General features: G+C 37.6%; 2 protein-coding genes across 8 annotated transcripts in view; both read left to right on the forward strand.

The window, feature by feature from the left end:
- Frmd5 (FERM domain containing) overlaps positions 1-26233 on the forward strand; it is a 366456-nt gene that overhangs the window by 133482 nt on the left and 206741 nt on the right. The gene's annotated exons all lie outside the window — the stretch shown is intronic.
- Positions 1306-26233, forward strand: part of LOC145995350 (uncharacterized) — a 29209-nt gene continuing 4281 nt past the window's right edge. Inside the window, exons 1-2 of the mRNA XM_083131958.1 lie at positions 1306-1439; positions 3533-4679. Coding sequence (XP_082988084.1) covers positions 1306-1439; positions 3533-4679 — 1281 coding nt within the window. The remainder of the gene's footprint in view (positions 1440-3532; positions 4680-26233) is intronic.

Raw genomic sequence — 26233 nt, forward strand, 5'->3', positions numbered from 1 at the left:
AGTACGATACACAAGTATCGTGTGGGAAATTGACAAAGATTACTTTTGTTAATTTTTTTTCTTGCATCGTGCGTGTGTTTGAGAAATAAATGCTTGTGTAGAGATTCAGTTGCTTGTCTGGCGCTTTGTTCAAATTCGCAACTCTCATTGGGTAAAACAGAACAAACGCGATGGTGGATAATTTGCTTAGTAATTAATACTTATGCATCGAAATCAGCATGGAAAAGCTCCTCTATACTCTCATTGAAAGAACTGAAAGATACTGAAAGCAGTGTGTCCTAGGTTTACTTCAGTCAGCAAGAGGACATTATCACATGACAAAATTTGAAAAATAAGGGTAAAAGATATTCAATTAATAAAATGTCAAACTCTACAAAAAATCTTCAGAAAACTACTATAAATGTTCAAAATTACCTAGAATTGACAAAAGTTACTTATCATTACTTAAGCATTAAAAATTCAAAGCAAATTTGCCTGAACAAATTGGCTTTACTGCACAAAGTTTTTACGCACATTGTTCTTGCATTGGAGCAATCTTTGCATCCTTTTTTTAAAATTCAAAATCAAATTACTTGTTCTATTATTATAGTAAAAAGAGCAAAAGTGTGCCCATTCATCATATCACTCATCCCCAACTTCGCAATTAGACAAAATTGGCAGAAAAGCGAAGTAAAATATACTAAATCAACTCAAATGCATATCCCAATCATTGACTTTCAATTTTTCCCAAAATCTCAAAATCCATAAGCACAACTTTCTCCCTATAACCTGTAGAGTTTATCTAGAAGTTAGGCGAGCTTATACCGCAAATTAGTCTTGTTCTGTCACTTATCACCACGCCCCCCTCTATAGTTGCCTCCAGCTCGTTGTCCTGTAAATTCTCCACACGCATTGTAGTCTAGCTTTCCCCATGTTCAAGAATTTCGACGTATTTTATATTGGGGAAGGTCCACTATGTGTAGGGTATTCTATAGTATTTTAATCAGGCGTAAAAAGTGCTGGGATTCCAATTTGTGACTAATCTCCATACATTAAGCATATTGTTATATAATGACAGTTAGTGGTCTCCATATATTTACGTATATGGGTATATTGTACGAATACACAAACTCGCACATAGATTTTACTTTGATATTAATTCTTTCAGTATGAATAAAACTATTTTCTTTATAGGGAGATCATAGTGGTAACCTAGAGAAACATATCAAGCGGAGGCATCAAGATAAGCTGTCATTTCTGCAGAAGAAGAAAATGAGAAATGCTATCTCTAGTAATCCGAAAGCCAATATTCTCCTAAATGTAAAGATGACCGCAGACATCCTCAGGCAGTCTTGCATCCGACTCATCTCGGAGCACGGACGTCCTTTTTCACTGATGAATGACCAAGCATTTCAAGATATAGTGAATCCTCTTTTGGAAGCGATGCCAGCTTCTGACAGGTGCGTATTTTCATCAATGTCGTCAGATTGTCCTTTACATGTATTCCTTAGTATGTTCACATTGTATACGAATGAAATTATTTTCATTGTTAGTAACGGACAGTCTTAATCAGTGTTCGGAAAGTTACTCGAGTCAGTTGCTTGGTTCAAAAAGTAGGTTCGGTGCAGCTACTCAATTTAAAGAATAACTTACTTTTGCAGTTACTTTCTGTTGGATATTTTATTGCGAAAAATTGAACACACCCAATGATCATTAATTACAAGAAAATAAATATTTAAGAAATTTTATTTTGGATTTTATGTCTGTGGTATGTCATCGCATTGTAATATTATGACAACAATCAAGATTAAACCAAACACTGAAGTTTTAATGAGCAACTAGAAATGACGAATTGCAACAAAGCGTGGATGTACTAAATTCAAAATGGAACGAAGCCCAGTTTTCTTGCCTTAGTAGGAGATTCCGAAAAAAAAAGGAAACAAAAGCGTCCAGAAAAGAAATAGTTGGAAGCTAAACTACCCCTCTAAGAGAAAGGCCCTTAAATCAATTTGACGTATACAAACAAGACTAATTATTCAAATGCCAACAACTCTAAGCTGATTTTTCAAAGGATGACGCTTGGTCCGCGCATAGTCCATCGCAGCTATTTCTGGCTTTCAAGACAGAACCCACTCCTTAACTAGCTCAACTACTGTCCTCGCGTAGCTGGGCAGGACTGAAATTTTGGAGGGCTCCCACCAGGAATTTAACCCTGGACCGCTAGCGCCAAATGTTAAATCACTAATAATTTGGCTACGCGGGAGCCCATAGTTGAAACAGTGTTGCCAAATTTAACTTTTTCCCCCAACGCTACAAATTTTAAAGTTAAAAATTTGTCTTAAAGAATAGTAAAAGTAACGTCATAAAGTTACATCTATTGCAAAAATGAAACTCTGCTACGGTTACAGCTACCTTCTTTAGTTAGAATTCCTTAGAAATTCATTTCAGGTTACTTCAAATACATTGATTTTATTGATCCAGCCTCATGTAATGAAGGTAGAGAGTTCTGTATATCCTTACAATGTTTAGAAGGAATGCAATTACGTTAAGTTAGTTTTTCAAATAACTGTAAAACTAGTTACTCACTGACATAATCATGAGTAATTTCAACTGCAACAGTTACTCTTTGAATAAGTAAACTAAGTATAACTGTCTGGAAAAGTAATTTTCTGAAGACTGATATGTATGAGACACATTTTTTCATCAAATGATATTTAACACACTTTTGTACACTCAAACAAAACTAAATAATATAAAGTTTTCAAATATTATGTCAAATTTTCCTCAATTTTACAAAGTTGTTACATTTACAGTGCGTTCGTTTTAAACTCTTATAACACAGGTTAGGTCGGAATATGTAATATAAATACTGTATAATTGTCTGCATGCTAGACGTTACGGGACGAAAATGCCGGCATCTGTCCCATATCACGTGCTAACTCTGCGCAGAGACAAAACAAACTCACTGTACTCCATATGCCTAGAGACAGGTTATGCTAACATTCTGTAGCTTTCCAGTGCTGGATGGAACTGAGCATGCAGTACAACTTATTTAGATATCCCCTATATACTATTGTTAATATATTTTAGAAAATAAAAAAAATATAGGTGTCACATATATCCTTTTCACAGCCTTAGGTATATCTGAATGAAGCAAAAAGACCTATTGCCAAAGCCCAGTGCTGTGACCAGGGAGGGTGGTGTTATAACTTCCTCATTAGTTCAAACTTTACTAAAGAGCGTTGATTGCATCAAATAACACTGTTTATTGCATGCAAGCTGCGTTAGTTTCTAGACACACTGATAGAGGTTAACCTATTATGGTTTTAAATAACAATCTTTTTCACTTTCACCAAAAAAGTGTTCTGCTTTCTCATATTTGTAGCATTTGCCTAGTTGATGAAAGCTTGATAATATAATTAATTCATACTATTTGAAAAATATTTTTAAGAATTTTAATTCTATTTTGGGTTTGAAACAAATGTCTTGAAAATTTCAAAAATCAAGAAACAACTTATCAATTAAGGATTAAAGCAAATTTTATTCTCTGCAGGTTTATCGTGAACAAGGAAGGTGTACGGAACATGCTATTCAGTCAGGCCCAGCAGATCAGAGAAACAATACGCGGCGAAATGGAGGGAAAATTGATACATCTAAAAGTTGATTCTACTTCGAAAAATGGACGATCATTCTTTGGTGTCAACGTCCAGTTTGTTGTAAATGGGGCTCTCCAATTGCGTACTTTGTCAGTTCAAGAGTTATTTGTGTCTCAAACAGGTAGCAATTTGCGTTACGAATTGTTGAACATTCTGGATAAGTATAATGTGCCCGTGGAGAATATATATAGTTTAACTACAGACACTGGAGCAAACATGATTAAAGCCGGGAAACTTATTGGGGAAGATCAAGAAACAAAGATGTCTAATATTTCTCAAGACACTTACGAAGATGAAGATATTGAAATGGAATTGACGAGTAAAGATTATCGTCTCCAATCCGTTCGTTGCGCGTCGCATACTCTTCATTTAGTCGTGAATGATGCTCTCAATTCCATTCCTGAAGTTAAGGATATTATTGTGACATGTCAAGCAGCATGCCGTGTCTTACGATCGCCTACAGCACGGCGTCAATTGAATGCAGAATCACTGCCGGTACCATCCCTTGATGTCCCGACAAGATGGAACAGCACAAATGATATGCTCCAGTCACTTTTTACACTTAAAAAGTTCATAGGGGATTACTATCAAGAGCAAGTTAAAATAAAGCAAGAAGACTGGATATACATTGAGGCTATTTTGACGTCACTGGAACCAGCCAAAGTAGCCACAAAGAGGCTGCAAGAAGAACAGCTTCTACTTGGCGACTTCTACGGGATATGGCTGGAGTGTCGCCTTAAAACATCAACAATCAACACAGACCTTGCACGCCACATAGTAGAGGGCATGGACAAACGAGAAAAACAAGCATTATATGTCAATAACGAAGAGAGACTTCCATCATTATTTGAGTATCCAGGATTTCTTGCTTCTATTTACATGGATCCCAGGTACTTTTCTGTTTTAAGTGAAGAAAACATCCATGTGGCGAAGGTGTATCTCCAGAAGTTGTGGTTAAGACTTGAACACATGAAATCCTTATCAGTGTGTGGAGAGGTAAAGAAACAAGAAGATTCCAGCACTGAAGATGATGACAGTGACCATGTCACAAACTACTTAAAGAAACAAGATTTATTGCGGCGGAATACCATATCTGCACCAAAGTTTAATATTGCGTCATTATTGGACACTTACTTTGTTTCAACTCGAAGACTGAAAAGGACTGAAAATGTTCTAAATTTCTGGGAAATTAGAAAATCAAGTTGTCCCGAATTGTACATTTTGGCTTGTATTGTTCTCTCTACTCCTGCAACACAAGTTAGTGTCGAGAGACTCTTTTCATCTCTGAAATTCATACTAAACCCACTCAGGTGTAATATGGCAACCGAAATTATTGATGACATACTTGTTATTAGAAATAATTATATTTTCATGAAAAAAAATCTAACTAAATCTTCATTAAAAAGCAATCTCAGAAATAGCAGCACAGAATTGACTACAAACATTGTAGCAAACTTTGTGGAATCCAATGATACACCACAGAAAGATCTTGTACAACATGTTGAAAATGTGGGGAATATTACTGTCTAGATTAATAATGTATATAATTACTTGATTTTTTTTGTGATCTTATAGTTCATTATACATAAGTAGCTGTAACCAAAGAAAATCTTTTCAGAGGTTCCATAAGAAGTAATTTAATTAAAAGAACAATTTTGCTCGTACTTGTTTAATGTTTCCTAGTAATTAATACATTTAGTTTTGAGTAGCTGTCTTACCTGTTCACAAAATTGCACAGATATACTGATGTTATACAAGAGTATGAAATATATTTTTATTCATGTCAAATTTGTGGAATTCTGTTTAGTTTTAAATTGACACCTGAAGGAAATGACAGTGTATTTGCTTTGTTTTGAAAGATACAAAATTTCTCTAGTTTTTTAAGTAATAAGGTCTTTTTTTTCCTTGTTTTAGAATTTACCTTGGAATGATTAAGAGAATAATAAAGATATTCAACAAAATTTTAAAAACTGTTTCAATATATACTTTTCAGAACCTCCGTTCTATTCTTATGCTTATACAGTACGAATGCATACTTTAAATATATGTATATTTACATTTTTTTAAAAAAAATTGAGCTTCGATGTTGTAGGGAGTTGAATATATGGCAAATATTGTTATTCCTTGGTTGGTGAACAAATCCTAATTTTTTTTTATTGTATTAATTCCCATGATATCTATTTCTTTGTGAGAGATTAGTGTAAATTTTTAGATTTTTTATGATAAATTTGACAGCCATTTTAGAATGTACCTCAAAATGTAACATTTAGAGCAAATTACTCAGGAACACCACTCAATAACAGACGTTACTGTTAGCCTCCTAATATGTAACCTAAAATCAATTCTTGTTTTTCAAACACGCTACTTCCTAAGGTTAAGTTTAGTTCTCTTGTTATAAAATTCTCTTAATAAAATATCAAAAAATGGCAACATCATTGTCATTATCTTGTCTAAGTAATTATTGCATGGCATCTGATAAATTATCAAAAGACGCACGCAAATGCAAATTAATGTACATTAATTACCTTGATGGACGCACGTGTCTGCCTGTGTGTGTATCCAAATCAGCATGTTACTTTCTAATGTTCTGGACAATGAGTTTTTGAAGAATGGAAACCGAATAGTCAATCACTCTACTACCAAATCATCCCGTGTAACAGCATGGAATGTAAATGGAGATGACAAATAGCATCCACATATCTTTTGAACTTGACTCATTTTGTTAGAATCAGTCGTTCCACATGTCTTATCGATACCTCAAAAATACTGAACCCACAATTGTAATATTAAAATGGGCTCCAATAACTATCAAAGTTTAATTTTTGCATGGCTGAGTTGGGGTCATGTAAATTCTTGTCCTCGCTAAAGTACAGTATGCGTACGTTGCACAAGACTATATAAAAACAAAGTAAATTTGTTACACACACATAAGTGCGCGCCCGCAATTGCATAGCTGAAAGTCTACTGAACACACACACACATCAACTTTCGAGCACTAACGATGACCATTGCCATAAGCACAATCTCTGGCGTGTGTCCAAACATGCACTTCTATGTTCACTATCTAGTAGTAGCAATTTATGGTAGAAATCAATGGTCACTAAAAGTGCATGTTACAACGTCTGCCCACACCTGGGAGTTAGGAATGGAAGACATCGCCATTATGTTATTAAGTGTCCTGTTCAAAATGTCCTTACTTTTATTTTTAAGAAATTTGCCAGAGAACGAAGCGCGATAGTTTTCAATTACATAGAAAATGATGCACCCCCTCAGAGGAGTAACCACAAATTCTTGTCTGCGGGGGGAGTACTTGGATAAACTATTAATAATAGTAGTAATAATGGCACTATTATTATACGTACACAATTTATATAGCCTATATTAATACATTAATGAATTCATTCGCCCCCACAACAAACAACAAAAAATATGCCTCTGAAATGTGTGCGCTTCTTCTCCCCCAAACAATTGTTCATACATTTAAGACTCAACTGTTTGTAATAGTCTGACGTACTTACTTCTTGTTACTTCTCCCTCTGGTAATTTACAATGCATTACAGAAAATAAATTGCTAGCGAAGCGATCAAGAAAACTTTTAGATCCAAATTTTTGCAAACTGAAAACAATATTGATTTAATATGGCGCAAAAAAATCATGGAGGCCCATGACATTCTCTTTTACATTTTTTTTTCTATTTACATCGTTCGGCGTCCAGGGCTGACTGCCGCCGTCCCCTATACATCGACCACAAGGAAAAAAACCTTGGGACGAAAAGTCCCCGCGCAGCTTTCCCTTCTTCCCTCCACCTCGGGCCATAAGGAAGCATGGTCCACTCTCCCCCTCCCCTACAAGCGGGAGTATGGTGTACAGGAGTCGTGGGTCTGCGCAGGTTGTTTTGCTCATGGTTCCACTATAGCTAAGGGTTTGAAATTGACAAGACTGTAAGAAAAGCAGATATTGCGAGCGAAACGAGCTAGACAATTTTATATAACTTTATTTACATTTGTATAAAGATATAAATCGAAAGGGGGCAATTGCCCTTCTGTGCCTCCTTGCAGATGCTCTTGACCGTCTGGAAGAAATAATGCACGAAAGACGTGAAAACTAAATCCGTCTTTAGTATCGTTTTGTCCTGCAACTCTTAGATTCTGCAACCTTTCTTTCCATAGTTCAATGTTTGCAACCTTACCCCTTAGAATTGATTTCCGTCCAAGGTTGAGGCCCAATCTCCCCCCCCCCCCCCGTGGTTGCGCCACTGCACCTTCTTTAGCCGTAGTTGTTTTGTGAACTTTCATTGGCTTAAAAATACTTCATTTTCTTCAAGAGCATAATATAGTTTAATAACCGGCGATAAAATTCCTCTCCCCTAAATTTCTGGATTAAAGTATAATAATATAGGGGCATGGAAATCTGAAAGGGGGGTGCGGATGGCCACCTCTCTCCTTTAGAAAACGAATGTCAGCTAAAAGTATATATTTCACACGTATAATTTGATTCCAGTCATAGTAATTTACATTAATTATTATAATGGGTATGCAGGAATGCGATAATTTCGAATTCAAGTGGTGTTTCTTGAGGGGGCAACACTATTATCGGGGTAATATGCCCCATGGAAAAATACCTCGCTTCTCCCTCCGTCGAAAATATCTGCAGACGTCCATGATTAGGGCGGGGCATTAACCCCCCCTTTGGACTTCGTGCGCACGCCTATGGCTACTCATTTCTACACTACATGGAAGGTTTATTCAATTTCGAGCCAAAAATGTAATTTTCAAATCAGGGTTTTTAAACGTCCACGAACCCATCAACTAATGGGTTCTATTGGGTTCCGCAACAATACCGGAACCTGTTCTATCACAGTGTAAATTCGGTCCAAGTTGCGTATTGTTTCATTTCAAATATGGAACTTAGACCGTCTTTAAATTGATCCGGAACGAAGGACCCTGTGCCGTATTTCAATTGATCCAGAAAAAAGGTTCCTGGAACTTATTTAAATACCTTAAACATAAAAAGGCTCTTTACGGTCCAGATCCATTTATGCTTGCTAATATTCCCTGCTGAACCTGAATTGAATTGATTTAAAATTCCTGATCCTTTAACAACCCTGGTGGAAATTCATTAATTTACAAACAACCATATTTTTAACGAAACATTAATCCCACACAATATACTGAGTTATTTTTCGCAATGTTCCAATGAATGGCAAGAGATTTGGGCTATTCCTTTTTCTTCCTTGATGTTTAATAGATTATATTTGTCACGCACCTATAACGTTACTAGCAAACATTTGTGAATTGTTCTTTCCTTGTAACGTTAACATCTACCATACTGAATTTATTTACGTTCCTTATGCAGATGGTATGTACCCAACTGCATTTTGTTCCGTTCCGCTACAGTGGTTTACATTTTGTTACATTCCTATGTAACGTTAATTAACCATATTGCCTTTCACTTCGTTCCGTTACGGAGGATTGCATTCATTACGTTCCTATGTACCGTTATTTACTACCATGTTGCATTTCGTTACGTTTTTTTGTAACGCTAGTATATACCACAATGCATTTCGTTACTACGTTCCTTGTATCCTTGTAACGGTAGTATATACCATATTGCATATTACGTTATGTTCCAATGTGCTCATTTCGTTCCGTTCCTTTATAACGTTAATATCTACCATAATACATTTTGTTACGTTCTCTGTAACGTCAGTCTGTAACATATTGCATTTCGTTACGTTCCATGGGTACCAGCAGCTGAACCATACTCTTCCTCCTACAAAATGGAACGTACCGTGTAACGCAAATTGGGTACGTTACGACTCCCTGGTTCACAGTGCTATCGACAACATGGTTAGCAAGGTGGCTCTTGGAGACTCCGTATTCTTGCCTTGCCCTGCCGTGGAAAGCAGAACGACCGCAACCATAAGCTATGCATTTATGTGGTTAACCATTGTGCATTACGGCGGAACGCAAAACCACCGACTTTTCTTGTGACATTTTCCATACTCTTTCAGATTTGCATTTGCCATGGATTCTGAGCCGTGTACAGCAGACATCCGTGGTAGAGTGGTTAGCGCACCGTGCTACGACCTCAGAGGTCTCGCGTTCGTGCTCTTTGTGAGTGCCCTTTCATGAACTCCGTCATGTCACCACTCATCCTCATATTCACACTTAGACAAAAGTGGCAGAAAAGCGAAGTAAAATAACAAAAATCAGTCAATCAGTCTTCATCGACAGAAGTTGGTGATTAAGACACCGAGCGAATATCCTTTAAATGAATTCACAGGCTAATATTCCTGTCTGATATTCTACAGGCCTTTTTAGAAATGTAAGCTCAAATCAAATGCTAGAATGACGCAGTTAATGGAGTACGCGTCGCTTCGTTATTTTATTTCGATTAATAAATCTGAATGCATGTGTTCTGTGACCGCTGCATAATTAGAGATAATTTACATTCGCATTTTTTTACTTCACGGCATTTTCGTGCCCTGCGGTACAATAGTGAGAGTAACGCAACCGCCAATACATGGGTGATTCTGGATGTTTATTCACTTTTCATTTACCTTCTATGCATTATAGTGTTACATCACCCGTGAACGTTCAGACAACACGACACAGCAGTCCAAGAGCTTCAGACCCCAACCACAAACAAAAAACGCTCCCCATTGCAGGTCCTGCCTCATCTGGTGAGCTAAGAAAGTTTTTGCTTAGTGCCCGAAATTCAATCACCGCCGCAATACAACGTGCATGGAATTTGCCACTCGAGACGAGTGACCAGTAAGAGCACCCCTCCTGCATGCTAAAGATTTGTAGGACTTGCCCGATAGCATGGTAACGTTGGCGCCTTGTATTCAGGGGATCCGGGGTTCGATTTCCGGTGGAAGCAAGTAGTGGTTCGGATTTCGCTTTAAACTGTAGGTCCAGTCCCGATTAGCCTGTCTGTCCATCAAGTAGACTTAAGAGAAAACGTAACTTTGATTATAAAAATTTGTATCGAGAGGAACTGTATTCGTAAACTGCTTCCCAGCAGAAAAGAATAAGACACTAAGGTACACAAATGCATCAGCTGAGCTGCAAAAGAATGGTATTCGTTAAATGATTGAGGCAATCATTGAACACTGCTTGATGTTATTAAAATAATTGTCCTCTCCAGTTCATACAGTTCACCAACTGCACACATTAACACTTCAAAGATCACATAATTGAAGCCACTCTCACTCCACAAGCGGTCGCGTCTACGATGTACTATGTGGAAGAGAGAATAACATTTGAGCGACTCCTCACCACCTCTTACACTTCAGTCTGTCCGATTTACGATTACATGACAATGATGAAGAGATACTCATGGCTAGTCTGGAAGACCTTTTTTGGAACGCGCTCCGACACAGGCTTTCGGGAATGGCCGTTTGCTGGTTCCCCGATTTCTCTCCAGTAAAGTTCCACGGATTAAACTGATATCGCACGCTGCCCGTAATTATAATGTGTGCTGAGCGTTGGGATTACATAGATGTTCGGGCATAATGACGGAACGCAATTGATCAACAATTAATGCAGCGTACATTGCGCCATTGAAACGTTCACGGATCGATAATTATATCTAGCCAGGAGTGTCCATTGTTCTGGATCTGGCATGTGATTATCAAGCTATAAACAGAGATAAACATACATTTACATCAGTCATTATAGCAAGAAGCGTTTACAATTATTAAGGCGAAGCTGTGTCATGCATGCAGCCATTTACGATTTGGTATCATACAACCGTGATTTTTACAAACACGCATAAAGAGAGTTTAGTAAATGTCACCGTTTGAGATAGCGCTGGCTACAAGACGGCCTTGTTAAAAGACCCTTCGAGACTGGGGGGTAAAGGCGACCAGGGGGGTGGTACTGATCACATCACCCCACCTCCGGCCGTGATCAAGAAAGTGTGGGACCCTAACTCCACACCCCCTATACGCCTTCATGGCGTGGTGCAAAGCACAGGGGAGCACTTTACTTTTTACTTTATTTTGTTTATAATAATTACATTGTCAATCCATTAATGGCTATCGTGAGCTTTCTGCTGTGTAGTTCCAAATATTCATGATAAAATTCCGTTTTCCAAGGGTTCATAACGTCAAAACGAAGCGTGAAAAAAAAAAAAAAAAAAAAAAAAAACTAGAGTTGAAAGTGATCGGAAATTTTCCGCGGCTTTTTTGGTTGTTTTTTTTCGGCTTTTTTCACAAAAGTGTTTCAAATCAATGAACTACAGGAGTTGGCAGTATTTTTTCTCTTCCATGGTTTTTGTTGCCTACTGTAAAATAGACTCTCATTTATACTTGTACATATAAAATACAATTTACAATATAAATTTTTATATATATATATATATATATATATATATATATATATGTAGTATAAACATATTCACATAACTAGAGTAGTTTTGTATGTGTTTTTAATAGAACCTAATAGCATGATATGATTTTCAATGTTTGAATTAGTTATACGACATGTACATGAAGCAAAAAAGAAAATACTGCTCTACCTTTTGAAAATCTAGTACAGTATCAGATCTCTTGACATTAACTTTTGTGTTCAGTAAAATATAGTCTATATTTGTATTCTGGGTTTCCAGTACATCATGTATAATTAGTTAAATGGCCGCTAAACCTGGTCATGGAGCAACTAGCGATGTATTTTGGCTGCTTGGTGCAGTGGTTCTCAACCTTTGTGAGACCACAGTCCAGTAAATTTATTTCTTACAAGTCAATGCCCTGATCCCTACTATTTCACTCATAAATACATCTCTGATCTTTAAACATTATACGGCAATTAATATTAATATATCAAGTATGCTATAATCATAGTTCAATTACGTATAGACTTGCTGGGTGCAACGACGGTTGAAAAACATTGGCACTAAAACTGAAGTGTAGAAGCAAATAAGACTGGCCGCAAATCTGGACTGGACCTAAAGTTTGAAATGAGATCCGAAGCACTCTGCCTCAGTGGATTGAACCTCAGACCTCATCTTATTACAAGGCAACATCATTATTTTATTCCGCTCCAGATGTTAATTCATGATTATAAAAGGAACCTTTTATCAAAAAGTCGGCCTTTTCGATCAACAGTACTTGCATTTTATTCTCTGTGATTTACAGGCTAAATTAAATCTTGATCTCTGATGAAGTAGCTAACAACCTTGTCAAGTATAGAGGACATTCAGACCGAAGCAAAACATGACAGGGGGGGGGGGAGGTCACATGGAACCCCTTCAGTCTGTAAGCAAGCATCCGCCAAGCATGAACAAACAAGATCGAGGCTACATGATGCACACCAATGAAGGAGCTTTCACACTGAAGTCACAAATGTCAAGCGACGCAGTCTCCTTCAGTATAAATCAAAATGTTCACCGTGCATGCAAGATCAACAGACCAAATCTGCACGATGCACGCCATTGAAAAGACAGTTTAGTCCGAGGAACATGCAAGTGACATGTTTAGCTCGTTGTCGAATTTCGGTTCAGAAGGTTGAATGGATTACTGAGGGTCTGCTTCCAAGTGGCACATGTTCCCTGAGAAAACGGTACAGGCAAGTGAAAATCGACACTTGCAGCTTATTTTGCTTCGGTTCAAAAGGTTGCATTTACTTCTATTGGTTGGGTTCCAAGAGCCACGTGTCGCTTACATCTCAAAGCTCTGCTAAACAGGATATACACAAATTCACAAAATACGTATACTTCTGCATATGTGTTGTGAACAGTAAATATTTTTAATTGTCCCACGTGTCGCTTACATCTCAAAGCTCTGCTAAACAGCATATACACAAATTCACATAATACCTATACTTCTGCATATGTGTTTGTGAACAGTAAATATTTTTAATTGTCCCGAAACATCGAATATTTTGATATTAACATTTAAATTGAGACACAAACATGCAAAAGCTTATTTTATGTCCATTGCATGTTCAGATGTGCTCATCTGGACTGCATGTTTAGTTTTAACCCTAGCTTGCCCATGCCATACGAGAAACTTACATACCGGGATGCGGCTGACAAACCCACACTTTTTTTTATCACTAAAATTCAAGAAAAACATTTTATTATTGAATCACTGCTTCCTTTGCTCATTATACAGGGTATACAAATGAATGGTGCGGTTATAAATGTCAATAAGAAATTTATTATTCAACTTACGTGGTTGCAGCAAACACTGTTAAAGGCGGAAACTGTCCAAGTTTTTGATATGCGAGTTAAAATTACAATCCTTCAATGTGGGCTCCCCTGGCCACACGACACACATCAACGCGGTAATCAAACGTTCCAGACACGGTGTAACATGTCCACTATAATGTCCTGCACTGCATGCATTATCCGATCACGAAGTTTCTGGATGGAAGTTGACATTGGTTGTGCATAAACCCTGTCTTTAATAAACACCCATAGAAATAAATATCACGGCATAAAATCCGGGAAACTAGGGGGCTAAGGGAGAATCTGATTATTTTGTGGAAAATCCTTACGTCATGGAGGCCATATTTGGAATCAGCGTATCAAAAAGATTGTAATTTTAACTCACATATCAAAAACTGGGACAGTCTCTAACATTGTTTGCTGCAACCACGTAAGTTCAAAAATAAAATGTTTATTGTAATTTATAACAGCACCATTCATTTGTGTAAACCCTGTATATGTGCATTTATTAATTAATTATAATAATTACAAAAATTACTATCATTAATAAAAAATAATAACCAATTAATGCATGAGTGTCTCACATATATTTTATCATTCACTAAAACTCACAAACTTCATATTTTTTTTATTAATGCTTTTTAGTTTGTAGAAGTGCGGTTGTCTATTAAATATAATAATTTCAATAATTACCATCATCACCAACTATCACTGGCATGAGTGTCTCTAATGAGACACATTCAAAAATGGCGCCTGATATGAGCACCAAGTTCATTTTCTCTCCTAATTACATTACATTTGTTTTTATGAACAAAAGTAAGAAATGAATATTGGGAACATCCTAGGAAACAGTGTAATTCATTTTCACACAGTTGAAAAATCTAAAAAAATATATGTGCTGGGCCTGCAAGCCCACGGTAAGCTTATACCTTGTCCCAGCTAACTGTGGAGCAAAGCCGAGCATAGCGTCAGACAAGCGAGGGAAATCTATTGGCCAGAGCGAAGCAGTAGACGCTGATGTGCAAACTGGCAACTTCAGTCGCTTTCCCCCATTCCACGGAATTCCGTTCCTCTCACGTGCTCATTGGTGGAGCTGTCTCGCTTCACTACTTGCGCAGAGACTTGCTTTCGTTTGCCTGCTCCACAGTTAGCTGGGAATAACAACATCCTGAGACGCCCCTCCTTGTATATACATAATTCCAGATATAAATTGTGTCTGAGCCGTTATGCAATGTGTGTCCAGTGGGATTGGCCAATATCTGTCTCTTGGCTCCTACATCATGTAAATGTCTTTTAACTAGTTGTAAAATAGGTCACTACAAACCTGTAAACTCATAACAGTAACTTCAAGTGAAATACGTTTAGTAATTGGTAAAAAGCCAAAAAAGCCAAAATTTCCGGTTTTTTCCCCAAAAAAGCTGGCTTTTTATCGAAAAAAACCGTCCATTCAAAAAAACCGGCTTTTTTTGCAACTCTAAAGAAAACTTGTTTGTTTTGTTGATGCGTTTATGCGTTGACATGCCGTAGATGCTATTTATACAACATATTCAGAATTTTAAGACGAGAACGAGACGAATATTTATAAATCGAGACGAGAGTGAGAAGCAAGCATGCATTTAGAACTCTAGACGAAACCAAGGCTGCCAAGTTTTGCCTGTAGTATTTGCAGGCAAAATGACGCCGAAAACACTTATTTGAAGCTTTCTGTGCAACGGATGTAAGCAGAAGCACGAAAATAGCGTCTGAAGATTACAAATAATTACAGATTCATCCACACACCCAAAACGTCCCCTGAACCTTTTCACAGGAGCTCAATTTATGGCCATTTTGCTACAATATTTATCTACCCTTGCCACCCTCTAAAACAAACTTGAAAAATAACTGTGCAAGATCAGCTGGCATCCAACTTCTGTAAAAAAAAATACTACGATCGTTTATAATATTAAAATGTATGATGTATAAAATGTATAATATTAAAGATTCAATGTTCAAAATATATTTGTGGTAGATCTACGCTGCAATTCGTAATCGGCCGACTATCGTGGCGGAGTGGTAAGCACATTGCGCTACGACGCCAGGGGTCACGGGTTCGAATCCCGGTCTGGGCATGGATGTTTGTGAGTGTCCATTCATCAATTTCATCATGTCATCACTCATCCCCATCTTCGCAAATTAACCAGAAGTGGCACAAAAACCGAAGTAAAATAAAAGCAAATCAATCAATCAGTCAATTTGTAATCGCTATTTATCTTTGTGCATGAGGTGTGAAAGGGGTGACCATTTCTGAAGACATCCAAATGTCAACCGCACTTCCACGTAGTACATTCCGGTAACTGCAATGTTGCAGGCCAACGGGTCTCTGGCGTCTGGACCTACGGCCAGTATAATGATCTGTTATCCTGTGTTTTGGTCATGAGCAGAGTGCCCCGTATAATGTGATGGGTGCAAAAAACCCAAGTGTTGACGCACCCCCCAAAATAAGAAAACGGCCGCGTCCCGTTTTGATAAATTTGATAAATTTTACGGCAGAATATTGTAGTGTATATGAACCACCGAGGCACCGTTAAGATCGAACCCGGAACCCCTTGCTACGAATGCGTTAAATCTTGACGAAGATAGCTGTTCAAATTGTTGGTCGGGCTAGTGAAGGAAAATAAAGAATGCTACAAACTTGCCACTCCGGAATTGTGTTGCGAGATTGAGGCCATGGCGGTCGACAGTTGACATTCGCGAAATTGGATCGGTGACTTCAAGTAGGAAACAAGCCTGTCGCTCGTTCTTTTGAGAAGAGGAAGCTGTCCCCAAACTTTCGGGATCCAGGGAGCACTAAGTCAACATGGCAGAGGTTAGCGGAGTAGCGATTCAACATCTCCCAGGCCTCAGAGGAACATAAAGCCAGTTTTCTTACCACTTTTATTTTTTTATGAGGACAGAGAAAGTGACATATTTCCAAGTATAATAATTTATTTTAAATTACTTAAAATTTCACATTGTAGATCAGATCTCGACTTATCCACTGTGAAAAGTTGACTGGAGAAATGACGGTCTAAGACTGTTAATTTCCACTGCCTTATAGAAATCACCATGACTGTTTTTGAAATTTTAACTGCTATTACATAGTTAACCAATTTTAATGTAATTTAGTGATTCCGTTTTTTTAAAATATTTCTGTGCACGCAACTGCAGTTCATAATCATTATATATTTATATGCATAATATAATATTCAAATTTAAATAAAAATGCTGTTGGGTCCCGTTTTTGTAAATTAACAGGCAGACTGTTAAATTTTAACTGGAGGATTATGTAAATTTTACGATAAATTCTAACAGTGTATATGTAACGTCTCGGGAATAACAACATCCTGAGACGCCCCTCCTTGTATATACATAATTCCAGATATAATTTTAAGCCAAGTTGTGTCATCTGGTTAAATATTTTTTTCAAAATCCCAGCGATCATAGTTTTTAAAATGTTGTTGCCCTTTTCAAAGATTTTTCTCCCAGGAGGCTTCTGTGCAGGCGAGGGCTGGGGACAATATCCCCCAAGCCCCCTAAATCCGAGTCTTGTTGAAACAGGCGAATTGTTTTGATGCAAAAAAGAAAAGAAAAGTACTTGTTCTATATCAAATGCAGTTAGCATTATACAAAGAGAGAATAGTATAAAAGGAAGGATTAAATATTGTTTATTGGCGATATTTTTATACACTGTAAAAAGTAGCAACACTCCTTCTGGTGTTACTGCGGAAATTATGTTGCGTATTGTGTTGTTAAACCATTGCCTTCGTAATACCATACACTCGAATTAGCTGCTGTGTTACATTCACTATTGCCTAGTTGTATTTTATATACTCTATACCAGGAATCTCTGAAGCAAGGCCGTGCATACCGGCAGAGAAGGGGGGGGGGGAGGAACTCGAGTGGCAGAGCGAAGCAGTACACGCTGCTGCAGAGGCTGGTACCACAGTCACTTTCCCCCCTCTATGCAATTCCGTTCCCTCTCACGTGTTCGTTGGTAGAGTCGTCTCGCGTCACTACTTGCGCAGAGACTTGTTTTCGTTGGATTGCTCCAGAGATACCCGAGACAGAGTATAGAGTCTATGTAATACCTGCCTTCACCTTGCCTGGAAATAAATCTCGAGGCGCCTGTTCATCTATTCATGTAAGAGAGCTGTTGGAAGACCAAGACAATGAACCAGAAGGAAGCTACAGGCTTCAGGTTTAGAGTTCATATGAACTAAATATAGGGGATGTAACGTTATCAATTACTTTAACAATCTAGATCATCTTAAAAATGCGTATTAGTTTCTTGTATTTTCCGCTATTTCAAGATGAAAGAAAGGGGCTGAATAGAGCAGCCTGTTCTGAACAGATTGTTGCCACTCACTGCACTGTTGGTTTAGGTGTGTGCTACAGCAAACGATCAATGTACGGTGGAACCTTCTTCTTCTGCGAATCATAAGGATGGGTCTAAATTGAATACATCTATAGGATAGGACAAACGGAAAGTTTGTGTAGCTGTTATTACCGCAAATTTTGAATTTAGGAATGGCAGAGCGTTGATTCTTGATAAACTGCAGGTTTCATTGCACGATTTATATATGCAGAATGTGGACTTTTGAAAATCGTTTTTGCCTAACTTTAAAAAAAAACTGATATTGAGAGATGGAGGGAATGGATTTAACTCGATCTGAATTCCCGCGTTGGACGCCGAAACTGTCTAGGATTGCTTCTTGCTTAGTCGCTCGCTTCAGTCAAACGTCTCGTTACTCTGGAACTTGCCGTTCGGGTCGACAGATATGCGTTTCATCAATCTTATCTGAAGCTATTAAGATCCTTCCACAGGGCAAGGTGCCTTTTGTGAGTTCGGAGGGTGACCGATGGACTCCCGAAGCGTTGGCTTCGTCGTGAGCTGCGAAAACATTTCCTCCGGCAAGAGGAGCATCGGCAGCCGGAGAATGGAAACCTATTACACCGCATCCTCGTTTATCTTGCGCTGTACCGAAAGCTTTGGTCGCTGCGTCTCAACGGAACATTGATGGCTATTGGGAAGACGTAATTCGATGCCTTTTGGCAGCTGGAGAAGGCTGCAAAGGTTTTTTTCCCAGCGGCATTCACGTTGACTGCTAGTTTACACGTTTGTGTGTCTCAGTATGAGGGGCACTCTTGTGTAAGATGATCCATTTTTCAGCCTTTTCCTTGGGGAATTATAAAAAGAAATGGCGTCTGGGGTAGGCGCACATCTTTCACAAATACCCCAGAAACTAGACTAAAGCACTATAGGAATCGCTATACTTTCCTTTATCAAGTAAAATCAGCTTCGTAATGTACTCAATAATATGAAAGTCCATCAATCTTGATTTAATGTATTCCGAATCTGTGTCTCCTACAGCATTACTCGCTAACATGTCCAGTATCCAGCCCAGGAAAATAGTCGCCGCTCTCCTCAGTAGTTGGTCAACCTTCAAAGTGAGCGTTTGTCGGTGGCGAATTTTCTTATTTCCAGTCAACCCTTGAAGATCAATCAGTTATTATTATTATTTTGCATCGTAAGTGAAGAAGATAATAAAATGCATTGTATATTAATAAACGAATTGTTACTTTGTGTTTTTCCCTAAAATATTTCGTAGAAAATGTACTGTGAGGAATAGGGAACACTGGTTTATCTTCAGCCGAGTTTGCTCAAATCCCAACGTTTCTGCTCGGCAAGGCCTGACAACTTTTCTCATTTTTTTTTTTTTTTTTTTTAAAAAAAAAGAGCTTAAGGCTCTGACATACTATTGTGGTTAGTAGGACCCGAATTCGTAGGTGCTAAAAATGTGGAAATTGTTTCATTATGTCCTAACAATTGAAAAATATTTGTCAACATTTTGAAATTTTCTTACACAATTTGGCATATTTACACATAACAGTCAAGTTTCATTTACCCTTACTGATTATTTCAACATGTAGGATGCATTTGTGGGAAAATTTATTTGTAAACTTTCAAGCAATTGAGTTGCTGAACTGTGATTGGTTACTTTGTGTTGAATTGGATCATACGTGACCATTGTTGCCGTGTCCTTACCGGGATATTAAAAGTGTAATAATTCGATCCCATTCTGGTAAATCTTGGAACAAATTAAGAAAATGTTTCAATATTTTAAAGTTTACTTTACACTTTCTAACTAAAAATCAATGCTTTGTGAAAGCAAATTTTAAGAAATATGTACGTGTCTCCACATGAAAAATTGAAAATATGTATTTTTGTGTGAAATGATCAGTATTTAGGCTCTAGTTACCATGGTCAGATTTTGTAAGTTGGTAGCGAACTCACATTTACAAGCAGGAAAGGTATGTTTTCTTAAAAATCTGGGTCTTAGCTTTTAATATGTATAATGAAGTATATTTTAATCAGTGTTCATTTTTTAAAATCAATTTCTTTTCTTACAGGTATGTACCACGCAGTATCGAAATTCCAGAAGTAAAAAATAGCCATACAACAGGTATGTTCAGTGTAGACAGTCGAAAGCACCCTGTGGACATGTCGCGACTGTGTTCTTGCTGGGTAGCCAAGTTTAGAGATCGGCCTGCAATCGTACAGAGCAGAGCATGTACCTGTATATTCTATCGTGGCCAATTTGAATTTGTATTCAGCATAATTTCCTTTTCTTGTATATCTCTGTGCAGTCGAGAGGCCAGATAGGTAGTTTTAGTTCATTGTAGGTGATGAATGTTTCAAAAGAGATTGTGCGGATTAAACTAAGCGTTTCTTCCGTCCATAAGATGTAGAGGGACATTTCGGCGGTATCTTGTTATCCACCTGAAAATTGATGGACTCTACTATGCGCGTGCGCTTTAAAGTGTATCCCGAAATTTAGAAACCGAACATTCAACTAGAACCTCGATATAACGCGATCCGACATGTTAAAAGATAGGAACACTGATTTATTAAACCAGGTGCATTTTTGCTTAAGTTTTTCTCTTTCTTCTTCCGCGCATCCAAGAAAATACAAGTTCAGCGAAATTAGCCTGGAAGGAAAATACTTCATGAGCCTTTGCTCTTTTCAAGAGATCTGCGGGTTTCCTTTACGGACCGTCGGGAAATGTTTATTCGCTTAATTAACTGAGGGCGATTCAGCAGTTTTGCTGATTGAGTCTGAGGTAACTGTGTCGATTGGGAAGCCAAATAGGAACGGTTGAATTTGTTCCGTCGTTACACAACTTGGCAATCCTTGAGATGTTTGCAAGAGCGGAAACTAGGAGACAGGTCTGAAATTTTTGTATACATAAACTATGGGGATGAGGGCATCAAATTTGAGGTAGATAAGATACCGTCGAAATGTTCCTACACTATGGAACACGAAGGACTTTTGCCGCAATGTCACAAACTCCCCACCTATCCCCATCACGGATAACGTCAGCCCAACTTTGATCATCCGGGTTCTTCTCCACGTTGTCTTTCCATTATCGTCGAGGTCTTTCTACAGATCTCTTACCACCAGGTTCTCCAACAGGGATTTTTTTTAACTCTTCTTACCTTCTCCGTGCGTGTCACGCGCTCCTCTTATCCAAGTCGTCTTGATTAATCCTAATTAATATCAGGGCATAAATAGAAATTGTGTAGTTCACAGTGTTAGGTGACTTTCTCCACTCACCTGTTTCTTCATCTCCTTATATCCAAATATTTTCCCTAGTATTTATTTTAAAAGTATTTATGCTCCTCTTTTTGTGTAAGGCTGTATAATGTTAAAGGCAAGAAGTATTGTTTTCCATATTTTAACTTTTGGTATTAGAGAAGAGCGCAATCGTTTATAACCTGAATTAAATAAGTTTTTAATTCCCTTATTAATATCATTTTTTCCCCTCTGAATTTAATTCAAGTGAATTGGTACATTGTCTCTCAAAAGTTTTAGGACAATGACATTTTAAACTAGGCAACCCAGTTTACACAAGCCGTTGGTGGGTTGCGTGCAGAGTTAGGCTCCATTTCAGGGTTGCCACATGCACAATAGATATTTATAAAATAAACGAAAGAAATATAAACAAGTATTATTGTATAAAATTATTAAAAATATCACTATTATATCGCAAATGACAAAATTCTTTCTGAAAGAAAAAAATAGGTTTTCTAGTATTTCATCGCTGATGAGTCTACAGTAAGGAAAAGAGGTGAGAGGAAACGAAAGGTTGCAAAAGAGAGGAGAAAGAGAAAGCGAAAGGAGAAGAGGAAAAGTAGAGGAGAGAAGAAAGATAGGATAGACGAGGAGAGGAGATGTAGTGAGGAGAATGGAAAAAGAGAGATGAGGAAAAAGAACAAAGAAGAGAAAAGAGGAGGAAAACGAGAGGAGAGGAGAGGAGAGGAGGAGACGAGAAGACGGAAGTGGAGAGTAGAGTAAAGGAGAGAAAAAGAGAAGAACGAAAAAGAGAGAATAGTGCAGTGGAGTCGGAAATCTAAGACAGGAAAGGAGATAAGAGGAGTGGAGAAGAGTGGGATGGAGATAAGATGCGAGAAAAGTAGGGAAGGCGATATGAGATAAAAGCAGAACGGAAAGAGGGGAGAGAAGAAGGAGAAGGAACTGGAGAGAAGAGGTAGTTGCAGAAAATATCGTCTGAGCGTCAAGAATGGATGCATTGGTCAAATTACCGACATGAAACATTCAATAACATTTTGAAATGTACTGGAGAATATATTAGATCGGTGCGAAATGCCTTTTGGCTGAGTTCAGAGCAAATTAAAATCTTCCATGTAAGATCTTTGATTTTACCTGCGATTACACCACTAAAAAAATGAATGTAATTTTTAATATTTATAAGAATTATTCAATTTTTCTCCACTTCTCGGTTCGTTGAAATGGAGAATTTTTAATTCAATATTTCCCCTCCCCCCATCGTTAATTCCAAACTGAATCATTCCGTTTCACACGGCGTGGACAATGAACACAATGGGATATGTCTAAAACTTACGAAAATTTTCTGCCACCGGAAGGGTTTGAACCTACGACCATCAGATTGACAATCCTGAACGGTAGCCACTACGCTACAAGCTTTAGCTCCTTAAACCAGGTAGAAGAACCACTACACCACGCCTTTACCTCCGAATTAAACAACAATTTTCTTTAAGTATTCTGTCCCTCCAATATTGTAAATGTCGTTTGGTATACGTGTAGTTGAACTTTTACTTTAATTTTGATTTGCTTTCTTGTAGTATAACCAATATCTTCGAGAAATAATTTTCGAAGTGATTAAAAACGAGAATATTGGTAGTTGTGAAAATGCGAGTTATTTCTTCTAACTTATTATTGTGATTAGACATTATTAATGGAAAATATCTAGAGGCTTGAACATTACAGGACGATGTTCTTTTCCTGTGATACTGTAACAGACAAAATGCTTGTTTACTGATGCAAGTCTTGTGTCCAGAACAGTCTAATGAAATGTATTTACTGTTGCGTAAGATAACACGAAATAATTACACCGTGTGCGAACTACCAAATCTGTGCAGCGTTATACGTAAACAGGCGGAAAATTTTATTCATAAAATCACTTCACATTTGACAGTGTTAGTCAAGAGAGACTCGTGGGACACTGTGTTAAGGTTCTGGACTAAATCCTTCTAATTTTTCTTCCTCGAAGAACAACAATTTCTAAGGAAGAGCAACAGTGATGATCTTTCTTACTTCTTTTAAATGCTTACACTTTCCTTTAATTGGGTTAAAAATAAATAAGAATATTGCTTGCATTTCTGTCATTGACGTAGACCAGAGAGAGAGAGAGAGAGAGAGAGACAGACAGACAGATATTACAAATAGGTAGTTGAAATAGTGCGAGCCCCATTAAAAAGTCATGATAATTCTATGTTGCGTACTTAATTATTCATACAATAAAGAACATGTCTAATTGTGAGTTAACAAAAAAAAAAAAACAATAATAAAGAGACATTTTCGATTGCAGTTCGAAAAAGTCGGGACAGGAATTGAAAATAACGTACTGTCCTGACTAAATCGGTGAATCGGACGTCTGGTAGCCTTGCATCAATGATTATAAAACTAAAACCATCCAATATTGCAGCTTGAAGACTTTTGCGCAATAAACAGATTCATTTATACAAAAGCAAAATTTAAATTTTTACACATCCTTGCATTGAACTCAAGTGGGAAAAGGGGTAAAATTAGCATGTTCTGCATTGCCACACATATAAATAGTTATTTCATTAATATTTGTCAATGTCTTTGAAGCAGTACACAATTATCGTTAGAATATCATAATCCATGATCTTATATATAAAAATATCCCGTTAAACGTGTGTCAATTCATTTATTTGTTTATTTTTTTAAATAAATTCCATATGCAGAACAATGTAGCAACTATATACTGCTATTACAAATAATGTTACCATGCTCTTGTTTAATGGAAGGGATTCTTTTTTAAGGAACATCTAGCATGGAGGATCGAACGTGGGACCGCAATGCTTTCAAGAACTCTAACCAATACACTCCCCCCTTTGTTTTCTTGGAGCTACTGTTCCTAATTATTCTTTCGCCTCAATATTGTAAACGTTATCTGCAAAAAAGAAGTTAAATACTCAGATATAGCTCTGTACTTCTAGAATAACTTTATACTCATGCATTATTTGAAATTTTACTCTGAATTTCTTTCTTCGTATTAGTATATCTAAGCTTGTGAATATATTTTATTTGTAATTTTATAACGGTTTCATGAACATCTACAAAATAGTTCCTTATAACTTGGGATACGGTGAATAGATATGAAATGTCTTGAAATTAATTTTCCACCACTAGATTTTGGCAAGGGAATTATGTGTGATCCGTTTCCAGTTATTCATTGCTTAAACAAACGTTTTAAAACTATGTGGAATTTTCATTCTGGGATAAGTTTCTTTACTTGCTACATGTATGCGAACTACACTCTGTCCCACTTATCTCTGGAGCAGGTGAACGAAAACAAGTATCTGAGCAGCGATGAACACTGAGAGGAATGGGATTGCGTGGAGGGAGGAAAGCCACTGCAGTTACCAGCCTTCCCAGCAGCGTGCACTGATTCGCTCTGTCCACTCGATCCCCTCTCCCCTCTCTCACTTCTCTTCCGCTATGCGCGGCTTTGCTCCAGAGATGCTGGGACAGGGTACAGTTAATTGTTTCTCAAAAGGTATCATCTATCTCTGTATACCACACATTTAATTCTTACTCACATGGAAAAAAATGTCAATTTGTATTCAGGGGTAGTTTCACAGTTACAAACTATTTTGGCCTTGATGAGAAGTTTAGTGTAAGTAGGCATTTATAATTTTGAAATTGAGGTAGTCTAAGGTTAAAATCCTCATATTTAGGGCTTGAACTCGTCATTTAACAGGTTGAAGATCGTCCTCTACTTTGTGCGTGACCTTTCTATTCATTATTCATCCTCATCGTCGCGATTAGCCAAAGGTAAAATAAGAAAAGTCCTCCTCCGTGGCCTCCGACTGCAGGACGGCATGGATTCAGGTCCGCCTATGCTCACTCTCTAGGTTCTCGGCCTGTGTATGGGACCCGTGGCAACCCACCATCGTGAAAAAATTGGGGAGCTACGAGTGAGTAGCGTAACCCGGTCTCGGAAATCTCCTGGGTAAACAAAAAATAATCGATCAGACAATTCGATTATCGAAGGCCATAAAATAACCTCCGGTTGACCAAGTTGCCAATATAAATAAATGGAATACAGATTGTCTTCAAGGTTACATTGTTAAAAAGGAGCGGATACACGTATTACTATCCCAATAATTATTCAATACGGTTTTTTGTTTGTCAGGAATTATCACTTAAACTATTGCATGTTGAGCTGGTGCCTACCTAGCCGCCTCTGATGAAATCTACCATTCTTCAGATTCTCTTTAAAATTCGACTCTGGTCACTTGTAACGTGCTGGGTGCAGACACTGTGCATCGAAGCACAGTGTTTTGCGATAAGAAGCGGTCTTGAATAGCGTGAGTGAGTCACTTTGATCCCGAGCAAGCTAGACTACCAAGCTTGTCTGCCTTTGAAAACCAAGTCATTTTTTTCACGGTTTCCGAACGCGATTGCTATTGTAGAAGTATATATTCTCTCAAAAGAGCAAGAAAGGAAATTCGACCAATGTTCTCCCGTTGTTTAAAACCAAATATTATCTATTAAACGAAAAGTTCACGATTGTCAATAAACGGTTTAACCTATCTGAGCATAAGGTGAATGTAAATACTAAATTTAATACAAAGGTTCTCCAAAATTTCTCTTTCACTGTCTACGTAAGGTCAGTACCCAGGGGAGGGGCCATGTGGGCCATGCTTCCCCCTGGAACCCTAAAATATTTAAATGTGAACCTATAAATAAATAAATACGAAAATAACATCGTCGATTTTTGAAATGAGTAAAAATTTCAATTTTGCTTTTGTATAAATGAATCTGTTTCAT

This window comes from Lepisma saccharinum, chromosome 11 (assembly GCF_977018435.1).
Source record: "Lepisma saccharinum chromosome 11, izLepSacc3.1, whole genome shotgun sequence".
NCBI lineage: Eukaryota > Metazoa > Arthropoda > Insecta > Zygentoma > Lepismatidae > Lepisma > Lepisma saccharinum.